This window comes from Mus musculus, chromosome 10 (assembly GCF_000001635.26).
Source record: "Mus musculus strain C57BL/6J chromosome 10, GRCm38.p6 C57BL/6J".
Taxonomy (NCBI): Eukaryota; Metazoa; Chordata; class Mammalia; order Rodentia; family Muridae; genus Mus; species Mus musculus.
The window spans coordinates 23,819,275-23,830,659 of NC_000076.6; the positions used below are offsets into that span (position 1 = coordinate 23,819,275).

At 43.5% G+C, this 11,385-nt stretch overlaps 1 protein-coding gene across 8 annotated transcripts in view; it reads left to right on the top strand.

Moving 5' to 3' along the window:
• Slc18b1 (solute carrier family 18, subfamily B, member 1) overlaps positions 1 to 8,695 on the top strand; it is a 31,111-nt gene extending 22,416 nt beyond the window's left edge. For 5 of the 8 annotated variants that reach the window (XM_030245357.1, XM_006512918.4, XM_030245356.1 and 2 more), the window contains 6 exons: positions 1,540 to 1,631; positions 3,649 to 3,744; positions 5,412 to 5,486; positions 6,673 to 6,766; positions 6,869 to 6,921; positions 7,320 to 8,695. In XM_030245357.1, coding sequence (XP_030101217.1) covers positions 1,540 to 1,631; positions 3,649 to 3,744; positions 5,412 to 5,486; positions 6,673 to 6,766; positions 6,869 to 6,921; positions 7,320 to 7,386 — 477 coding nt within the window. In that variant the 3' untranslated portion in view covers positions 7,387 to 8,695. The remainder of the gene's footprint in view (positions 1 to 1,539; positions 1,632 to 3,648; positions 3,745 to 5,411; positions 5,487 to 6,672; positions 6,767 to 6,868; positions 6,922 to 7,319) is intronic. The other 3 variants (NM_183116.2, NM_001358813.1, NM_001358812.1) reach the window with 1 other exon arrangement.
• Positions 8,696 to 11,385: the final 2,690 nt, after the last annotated feature.

Sequence of the window (11,385 nt, forward strand, 5' to 3'; positions counted from 1 at the left end):
GAGAATCCAGGATCTCCCAGCCTCAGTTGCTGCTCAGAGTGGGCACAAGTTGAGGATTTCAGTGAAAATGAGTCTGATGGTAAAACTCCTGCAAATGGCAATTAGACTATGAGATCACTTGTTCTTTTAAGAGAGGGCCTTACAATATGGCCCAGGCTGTTTTAGAACTTGGTCCTCTTGCTTCAACCTTTCCTGAGCCAGGATCACAATCTACCATTGTTAAGACAAGCCTGGCTTAAGCTTTCTTAATGGCCCAAGTGAAACAAAGTAAAATAAAACAAAAACCCCCAATCCTAATAACAAAGGGAGAATCTTAGAAGTTATCCGGGCTTGATCAGATGGAGAAACTGTTACAGGGAAATTCTGAGTTAGTGAGTCTGAAATATGGCCCTGGAAATGCGCATTGTCCATTCGGTAGCCATCTTGAAAAGAATCCCTTTTGTTCTCCCTCAGTTTGGCCTAACCCATTCGGTCTTCATGACTAATATGCAGAGGCAGCACCGTTAACCAGACTTCACATCTCCGTGGCCGTCTCTGAGGCTTTACCGCTTACATTTTACATTTTTCTCTCTTTAGCTTTTCACATACATTTATCAAGACATATCTATTACGGGAATTGACTTAGTAACCCAAGTCTCAAAAGCATAAAGCCTTCTTTTTTTAAAAAAGATGTGCCTTCATTTTTGTCTGTGTCTGTGCATATGTATTCCACATGTATGTGGGTGACCTCAGAGACCAGAAGCAGGCATTGGCTCTCCTGAACCTGGACTTCTAGGGGTTGCGAGTCACCTGACCTAGGTGCTGGGAACAAACTGGTGCTGGGGGAGGAGTAAGACAGTTTTAGCAGTGTATGGATTACTATTTCAACAATGACTTTGGCTAGGCGTGGTGGCATGTGTCTTTAATCCCAGCACTCGGGAGGCAGAGTTGGGTGGATCTCTATGAGTTCAAGGCCAGCCTGGTCTACAGAGGAGTTCCAGGACAACCAGGGCTACAGAGGGAAACCCTGCTTCAAAAAATCACATCCCCACCACTCCCTCACAACTTCAAAACAAAAAACAGTGACTTTGATTTGGAAGTATATTAAAAGAACTTTGAACTGCATTTCAAAACAGCCTTTGGAGATAAATGTGAAGACATAACCTTAAGCCAGGTGTTACCTTAGCAAATGTCAGTTACTCAGCTCCTGGGAGGCAGGAGGACTAAGAGATTATTAATTCAATGCTAGTCAGGGCTATATTTCAAGACCTTGCTCTAAAAGAAAGCCATAGGCAAGTTCTTAGATGTTTGTAATAGTTCATGATGTGCAGGTCTGTAGCGTGCTTCCCTCCTACAGGACTTCGATGCTCAGTTTGTAAAATATTCTCCTTGCCCTTAAGTTTATCATCTACCAATTTTCTCTTAAATGTATAACTTTGTTTGCTTCAATGGTTTTGGATTTTTGAATGTTATTACTGTAAGTTTTTAAAAATTGTTTGATTATAGAGGATCTTTTGGTTTAAGCTTAAAATTCTTTTCTTTCTTTTTTTTCTTTACCAGACTCTAAGGAAATGGCTTCTGGTTTTTGGAAACTTAATTACAGCTGGGTGCTACATGCTCTTAGGACCTGTTCCTCTTCTGCACATCAAAAGGTAACTTTTCTTGTCCCCCATGCTTTTTGGAGAAACAGTAATTATTTAACTTTCAATGGCTTGGTACTGTGGGCATTGCTATTTAAACAATGACCTTGACTTAGGACAGTGCTTGATGGTTTGCTCGGTTTGACAGAGCAAACTAGAAATTGGCAGTTCTCCAAGCAAATCTTAAAGTTTTTATCAGATGAGAAAATACCCATTCTTATCTCTAAAGTGTTTGTTTGCTTTGTTAGCTGAGCCTGGCTTTGAACTTAGCATCCTCCAGACTCCTCTCAAATGCTAGGATTATACGTGTGTACCATCCTATCTCCCCTCTCCTGTGTTTCAATTGCACAGTTGTTTGGAATAATTTCAGAATAGCATTTATTGCTAGCATCCTTGGCTTGATGCTTAAGAGAATACAGTTTATTTATTTGTTTGTTTGTTTGTTTGTTTGTTTTTTGAGACAGGGTTTCTCTGTGTAGTCCTGGCTGTCCTGGAACTCACTTTGTAGACTAGGCTGGCCTCAAACTCAGAAATTCGCCTGTCTCTGCCTCCCAAGTGCTGGGATTAAAGGCGTGCACCACCAAGCCCGGCCTACAGTTTACTTTTAATTCTTTCTTCTCACTCACTGAGAGCAGGACTGAGGCTTTTATTGTTTCCAGGTCATTTTTTAGCATGTAGTAGTTTCTCATTTTGTTATAATTTCTTTATTAAAATTTATCAAAAGGAAATGAGCCCCTTAGGCTTTTCCACATACTTCTAGGATGACAAGCTGTCACAGGAGGAGAGTGACTTTGGAGTCTTTTGGACCTGGATTTGAATTTTGGCCCTGTCAACTAGTAGCAGAACTTGAACAAATCATTTAACTTGCAAGAGACTGAGCTTTCTTGTCTACAGAAAGAAACCAGGGCCGGCAACACGGTCAACATATTAAGATACTTGCTGCAAAGCCTGGAACCATGAGTTAATTCTCCAGGACTTAACTTTAGGAGTTACAAGGTGGAAAGAGAGAACCCGACTCACGCTGGTTGCCCTCTGACCTCTACACATGCTGCGGCACACCTCCCCTCGAAAATAAAGAAATATGATTACAATTTTTAAAAGGAACTAAAGCTAATACAGGCATGACAAGAATTAAATGTACAACATCTGTCATGTACCTAGATGAAGCCCACACTGAGTGACAGTCAGTTTCTCATCTGTTCCTTTGCCCCCCCTCACCCCCTTCTTTCCTGTGTTTAATGAGATGAACAACAGCATTGGCGTTGAGAGGATTTTGTTATGGTGAGCCGGCCAGGTGATTACAGATGTGTAGTGTGTATGACTAACCACATGTATGTGGATTGTGACACATGTATGTAGATTGTGTGACACATGTATGTGGGTTGTGTGACACATGTATGTAGATTGTGTGACACATGTATGTGGGTTGTGTGACACATGTATGTAGATTGTGTGACACATGTATGTGGGTTGTGTGACACATGTATGTGGGTTGTGTGACACATGTATGTGGACTGTGTGACACATGTATGTGGGTTGTGTGATACATGTATGTGGACTGTGTGACACATGTATGTGGACTGTGTGACACATGTATGTGGGTTGTGTGACACATGTATGTGGGTTGTGTGACCAGAAGTGACTTCAGGTAATACATGAGCTGCATTTGCAGCAGAAGTCTAAGGCTCCAGCGTGAGTTCTCCCTGAATGCCGTGGGACAAGGTGAAGAAGACCAGCCATTTGTGCAGCTGATTCTGGGGTCCTGCCCGCCTCATATTTAAGTTTGTGTCTTTTAAAATACTAATGCCTTGAGCCTGGCGTGGTGACGCACACCTTTAATCCCAGCACTTGGGAGGCAGAGGCAGGCAGATTTCTGAGTTCGAGACCAGCCTGGTCTACAAAGTGAGTTCCAGGACAGCCAGGGCTATACAGAGAAACCCTGTCTCGAAAAACCAACAAAACAAAACAAAACAAAAAACAAACAAACAAAAAAAACTTAATGCCTTGTTTCCCCCTTGTTTCTCTGCAGTCAGCTCTGGCTTCTTGTGTTGGTGTTGGTTGTAAATGGCATCTCCGCTGGAATGAGCATCATCCCGACCTTCCCAGAGATGCTCAGCTGTGCATAGTAAGTTTCTTGGTTGTCTGAAGAGCTGCGGTGTGATGGCTGTGGGGGTGGGATCATCAGTCTCGCCTCAGCTGTTTAGTCCCATAGGATGTTTGCCCAATAGTAAATCCTTGTGATTTCATAGCATGTAAATACTGTGATATGAATCAGATAAGTAATAACGAGATCATCCTGTGATAGCATAGTGACAAGATGCTGTGAGCTAGAGTAGGTTAAAGAGAGATGCTTGGCTTACTGTATGTCTCAGGTGGTGTGCGTGTGTGTGTGTGTGTGTGTGTGTGTGTGTGTGTGTGTGCGCGCGCACCCCTGTTGACTGCAGGAGAACCACAAAGAGCACTGGGTGAGCAGCCATCTGTCTTTGGCCATTGTTCCTTGTGTAGAGGGCATGTTCATGATCACTGAGGTCTGTACTTGTGCTGGCATTGCTCAGCGATGTGCAGAGGACAAAGAGCTGCTCCTGCATTTTCTTAGAGCAGCCTTTGTTCATCCTATTTCAAGAATTTCTCAATTATATTCTTGTTTTTTAAAGTTACATTTTTTAATTTTCTTTTAGATTTATTTATTTTTTTAATTATATTTAAGTACCTTGTAGCTGTCTTCAGTCACCCCAGAAGAGGGCATCAGATCTCATTACGGATGGTTGTGAGCCACCATGTGGTTGCTGGGATTTGAACTCAGAACCTTTGGAAGAGCAGTCAGTGCTCTTAACTGCTGAGCCATCTCTCTAGCCCCTTAATTATATTCTTAATTGGCATTTAATGCAAATGGGTTATGATTCTTATTATTATACAGATGTAACTAAGTTATTTTATGACGATGCTTTCAAATTTGATTCACATATTTTGTTTGCTAATTTTTGAAATTATAACATCATTGTTCCACCCTTCCCTTTATTATCTCCAAGCCCTCCCATATTCCCCCCACTCTCTTCCAATCCAGTTCCCCCTTTTCATTGTTATTGCATGTATATATGTATTTGTGTACACATATATTCCTAAACCTAGTCATTATCTATGATGTTACTTGTATGTGTGTTTTCAGAGATGACCATTTGGCACTGGACATACAGTTGGTGCGCTCTTCCCTGGGAAGAGCCACCTCACCTGCTCCTGGCTTTCCTCGGCTACCTATGTTCTTTGTGGGGGTTTGATGTCCATTTTGTGCCACTGATAATTGAGCCCAAGGCCTTAGGCATGCTAGGAAGCTCATACGCTACCACTGAGCCACTTCTCTGGCTCCCAGACTAGTTTTGTTTTGTTTTGTTTTGTTTTGTTTTGTTTTTCTTTTAGAAATGAGATATTCAGCTGGGCGGTGGTGGCACACACCTTTAATCCCAGCACTTGGAAGGCAGAGACAGGCAGATTTCTGAGTTTAAGGCCAGCCTGGTCTACAGAGTGAGTTCCAGGACAGCCAGGGCTACACAGAGAAACCCTGTCTCGAAAAAAAAAAGAAGAAGAAGAAGAAGAAGAAGAAGAAGAAGAAGAAGAAGAAGAAGAAGAAGAAGAAGAAGAAGAAGAAGAAGAAGAAGAAGAAGAAATGGGATTTCTTATTTTTAGTTTCTTCATATGATACTTGGTTTATCTTAATGTATCTGTCATACAATCTTTCCACACAAGTTCTCCAGTTTTCCTCTCCATGACGGATTCTGTCCATGTTTCTCTCTACAGTGCAAATGGATTTGAAGACAGCATAAGTACGCTGGGACTTGTATCTGGTCTTTTTGGTGCCATGTGGTCAGTTGGGTAAGTGAATGCATTTGCACCTGAGAAAGTGCTGTCTCTAAGGTACAGACAGAAAGCTGAAACACCAAGAAAGCGCACGTGGTTTGCTAAGGTAAAAGCTCACCCAGGCAGAGCAAGAAATCTAATTTACACTGTGTGTCAGCAGACTTCACTAATTCACACGGTCTGATTCCAAGTCTAACACGTCAGCAGACTTCACACCAAACCATTACACCCTCATGAACCACGCTTTGGGTGATTCTTAAAAGTTTCTTTAGCAGAAGCGAGTCTCAGACTTCTGAAATGCTTTCCTCTATTGATCCTCTTGCTTGCTTCTTTGCTTATTTATTTACTTTCTACTAGACCCGACACTGCACTGTATGGTAGCAATGTGACACATACGAAGTCAATAACTACAAACTGACCTGACTCAGATACTGAGAATAGAAAGAATAGGGGGGTGGTGACATGGCTGAGCAGGTAAAGCAATCGCCACACAAGCCTGGAGACAACCTGAGCTCAGGCCCGAGAACCAACATAAAGACGGAAAGCAGAAGGGAACCAACTGCACAAGGCCGTCCTCGGACCTTCTTATGAGTGCTGTGCCATGTAGTGCATCCCCCACCCCCACAACAGAAGGGTTCTTTGAAACACATGCTGCCTGCTGTTGTTAGTGTTATGTAGCTCACCACCTTCACTGCAGCAATTCCACTTTTACAAATGTTGTAATCATCATTCTTTCTCTCTCCTCCCCCGAGCCTTCTCAGCTCTGGATCTGAGAATCCAAGTGAGAACCTTACAAATTGTGGGCAAGTGCTCTAACACTGAGCCACACCCAGACCTAGGATTCTCTTATGCCCAGCAGTCACCCTGCCTGTATAGCCTTTGTTGTTCTAGTTTAAAGAAGACAAGTGACTAGAGTGTCCTGCATCTTCTTTTTAAGAACTATTTGTATATGTATGTATGTATGTATGTATGTATGTATGTATGTATGTGAGTACACTGTAGCTGTCTTCAGACACACCAGAAGAGGGCATCAGATCCCATTACAGACGGTTGTGATCCACCATGTGTTTGCTGGGAATTGAACTCAGCACCTCTGGAAGAGCAGTCAGTGCTCTTAACTGCTGAGCCATGTCTCTAACCCAAGTGTTCTGTATCATTTTTTGCACTGTTAGCTATTCACACATTCTTCTCCACATGCTAGAGCTTTCATGGGACCTATCCTGGGCGGATTTCTGTGTGAGAAAATTGGTTTCGAGTGGGCAGCAGCTATGCAAGGCTTATGGACTCTGCTAAGTGTGAGTAACCAGGGATATGTGGGGTTTGCTTCCATTTTCTTCCATTTTGGAGACACTGGCCTTGGAGGACTTACTTTGACAGTGTGTTTCATTGTGTTAAAGGGTGTTTCGATGGCCTTATTTTATCTCTGGGAGGACTCAACGGCAAGAAGAAGGTATGGTCAACTGCTGGGCTTTTTTCTTCTCCAAAGAAATCAGCTCAAGAGAGTAGAAAAGAAGTATTATTTTGCATCCTGCTTGCTACTAGATTTCAGGGCATCCTAAGCCTCGTTATTTGACAGACAGGTCTAAAGAGGCTTTTGAGTTGAGATGTAAGTACTTAGTGTTTAGTTTTCTTTTGGGGAGGAACTGGGAATTGACACAGGGTTTCTCTGTGTAGCCTGGGTTGTCCTGGAGCACACAATGTAGACCAAGCTAGCCCTGAACTCAGAATCTGCCAGGCCCTGCCTCGAGTGCTGGGATTAAAGGTGTGTACACAGCCACCACTGCCCGCTGTGTTTAGTTTTCTTAAGAAAACCAGTGCTGTTTTTTTTTTTTTTTTTCTGCACTGTAGATCTAAAGCTCAGAACAGCCTTGGCACAGAGGAGGAACGAGCTGCTCTCTTGCCCAATGACACCTAGCCTTGAGAGCTCTGGATTGATCCAGATCCAGAGACAGGTGCCTTGACTGTGACTGCAGTGGCTGGAGGAGCTTCCTGTGATCCGTGCTTCCTGCACCCACACCCTGGAAGTGTCAAGCTGCATTTACATGACCGGGAGCCATTCTCTGCTTCCTGTAGTTCCAGAAAGCTGGCTCACCAAGGCAACATCTATGAGAAAGGGCAAACCAGCCAACCGGAGCAGTGTTTCTAAAAGACCGACCTTGCCCGTCAGGTTTTTATTGACCGTCTTTGCTTTCTTATTCTTGTGTTCACTTTTCACCCCAAGTTCACTCCAAAGTGTTGTGGATGTACGTCTTAAAATGAAGCTATTTAATTCACATTGAACATATAAAATAGAACGAATAATTTCATGAAACCGGTTTTGAAAGATGGCCTTCCTCTACACTGAAGTTTGTACTCGTCAAAAAGGCAAAATTCCTGCCTACCATATAAAAACTCCAGAGCATTTCTTTTTTTTTTCTTCAACATTTTTTTTTAATTAGGTATTTTCCTCATTTACATTCCCAATGCTATCCCAAAAGTCCCCCATACCTTTCCCCCCACGCCCCTACCCACCCACTCCCACTTTTGGCCCTGGCGTTCCCCTGTACTGGGGCATATAAAGTTTGTATGTCCAATGGGCCTCTCTTTCCAGTGATGGCCGACTAGGCCATCTTCTGCTACATATGCAGCTAGAGTCAAGAGCTCCAGGGTACTGGTTAGTTCATAATTTTGTTCCACCTATAGGGTTGCAGATCCCTTCAGCTCCTTGGGTATTTTCTCTAGCTCCTCCATTGGGGGCCCTGTGATCCATCCAATAGTTGACTGTGAGCATCCACTTATATGTTTGCTAGGCCCCAGTCCAGAGCATTTCTTGGCTTTCAGTTTTTCTAAAAATGTTCGCATGGCAGGTCCAAGAAAAAACAATGCATGCACTTGAGTCCTGTGACATTTCCTTTCATGATCTTGGCTTCTACACATTATTTGCATAACATTGTTTGTTTCTATTCTTAGCATGTCTTTGTTTTAGTCTCATTATTTGTTTGCTTATTGTGTTTACTACTTTTCGTACTCTTGGGAAATGTGTTCCATCACGAGGCAGGGCCACACCTGCCTCCGCCCAGGTAAGCGAGTCGTGTGCTCCACGTTGGAGAAACACTCCAACTTCACAGAAAATCCTTGCTGCTACTTGAAGTTAGAATGTCAATTTTGTACCTCCTGATTCATTTCCATATTGTAGTAGCTACATTTCCTTTTGAAGAGAATAATAAATGATTTTTGTCTAGCTATTCATTGTATTCATTCAAAACACTTTTAAAACAAGGTCCCAAGTATGTCAGGGGGTTTGGAACTCAGCATGTAGTTGAGGACAACCCTGAACTCCTGGTCCTTCTGCCTCTAACTTCCTAAGTGATGGGATCAGCATGTATGCATCACTACACAGGGTATTGAACCCTGGACCTTGTGCATGCCAGGCAAGCATTCTACCAACTGGGTTAGATGCACAATCCCTGACATACCTTCTGAATTCTTTCTCAGGCTCAACCTTGCATAGATAGGTACTATTGTGTTTATAAAAAGATAGATAGCAGAGATAAGTTCTATCAGGTGTTGGGGCGGAGTGCCTCAGCAGGCTCATGCTGAGGCATCCCTTCCCGATGAGGGGTCAGCCACAGAGGGTATTGTATAGAACTGAGTTTATTCAGGGCATGGGGAGGGGAGTTAAGAGGGTAGCAGAGGGAGGGAGAGAGAGAGAGAGAGAGAGAGAGAGAGAGAGAAAGAGAGAGAGAGAGAGAGAGAGAGAGATGAGGTGTAGAGGAGTAAAGGCCGGCCATGAGCATTCGGGGAGAGAGAGGAGGGAAGGAAATGGGGAGGAGTGGGGAAGGGAAAGCAAGAGCAAGAGAGTAAGAGAGGAGCAAGAGAGGGAGGAGGGGGCAAGCAGCTTCTTTTTTAGTGGGTCAGGCACACCTGGCTGTTGCCAAGTAACTGTGGGGCAGAGCTTAGAGAGAATGCTGACAGGTACCAGGGACATAATCAATGCCCTTGTGCCCTTGGGAAACTTACTTCAAATAAAGAAGCTTGAAAATGAAAACTTTATTTTCTGAGCGCTCAGAGAGGCAGCCAGTTTTTAAACATTTTTTAAAGGATGGGAATACAAAGTGAGGGGGTAGCTGGGGCTAGCTGCAGTGTTATCCAATTGTATTTTGACATTATGGGTTAAGCCAGGGAGTACTTGTTGGAAACTGGGCCAAAACCAGGGCAGGTCCTTAATTCATTCTCCTAGACATTAATTCCAGAGCTCAGAGTGATAAGGCGACCAAGGAGCAAGTCAGCTGCTGTAGTTAATTAATGCATAGCAGGCAATTAAATTGGTTATATGTTTTTATAATTTATGCACCTTGGTTTAGGTAACAGCAATTTCTATATTCTTTAGCTGTTAACAGAAAATTAAGAAAACATTTGGAGAAATGGGATAATTGTTCATTCCTAGGCCTAGGAACATGAACTCGTTTGACCCTGCCAGCAAGATGGAGGAGAAGTTGTCCTTGAGATGGTAAACTAGACAACTGTCTACAACAGAAGCTGTCCAGCTAAAGGGAAGTCCCCAGCTCCCCTAGGGGCTGGGACCCTGAATTTAATTTCTTCCTATGATTAGATGGAGTCTCAAAATGAAATGGTAGTACTTAGAATAAGCTTCTTTTGCTGTTTTCTAACAGTATAATGCCTGGTTCTGGTTATGCCTGCATGGATACTAATTTGTACAAACCCATGCCATGGAAGTGAGACTTCAGAGTAGAGACCTGAAGAAAAATGAGGCAATCATGGCAGCAGTCCACTGGCAAGGTGGAAGACAACAGCAGGCTCCGCTGACTGGAGTCTGGTGTGCGGCAGATAGGCGGGATGAGATAGCCATCCAGCTTGGCGATGAGGGCCACCAGAAATGATGTCCCTTTTGTCAAGTTCTTTGAGTCTGTGTGTACATTGGGCGAGGATGCTGATAAGCAAGGGTGGAAATGGAAGGAAAACTTTGAGAGGAAATCATGTTTGGGGACCATGGAGGTGGTCTTAGAGCTCAAGAGAGAAGATGATACCCAGGAATGGAAATATGTCAGCCTTGCTGCTGTAGGTGAGGTGGGGAGCAGATTCAAGATGGCTCCTAGGTTTGGCCATATGGTGTAATGATTGGCTCCACCTCTTAGTGAGATGGAGAAGGGATGGAGCAGAGATTACTGAGGGGGCAGCTTAAAACCATGATGATCGAAATGTGGTGATGCATGCCTTCAGTCCCAGCACTCCTGACGGAGAGGCAGATGTATCTCTGAATTTGAGGCCAACATGGTCTACGTAGTGAGTTCCTCCAGGACCAGCCAGATCTATATAATACAGAGACTCTGTCTCAAAGAACAACAAACAAAAATAATAACAGCATAAGTAATGATAATAACAACTGTGATAAGACACTTTTATCTTGAACCATCAAAGGGCAGTGCACGGATGAAGGAGTCCTTCTGAGGAAGTGGCTCTGAGGTTCCTGGTTCACTGTGAGATTGTGGTTCATGTACTCAAGAGCTCATTTCTTTGTTCCCACCCCATCTTTGCCTTTAAACCTAAGAGGGAGAAATGACCTGGGTCAGCATGTGCTGACATGACCAACCAATTTTTATTAGATGCAGTTAACTAAGAAGAGTAGGGTAGATTCTTTTGCATACAATAATCCCCTTTCCCAGACTACAGAGAGTGACTGTCTTAGTCAGGGTTTCTATTCCTGCACAAACATCATGACCAAGAAGCAAGTTGGGGAGGAAAGGGTTTATTCGGCTTACACTTCCATACTGCTGTTCATCACCAAAGGAAGTCAGGACTGGAACTCAAGCAGGTCAGGAAGCAGGAGCTGATGCAGAGGCCATGGAGGGATGTACTTCATTGGCTTGCCTCCTCTGGCTTGCTCAGCCTGCTTTCTTATAGAACCCAAGACTAC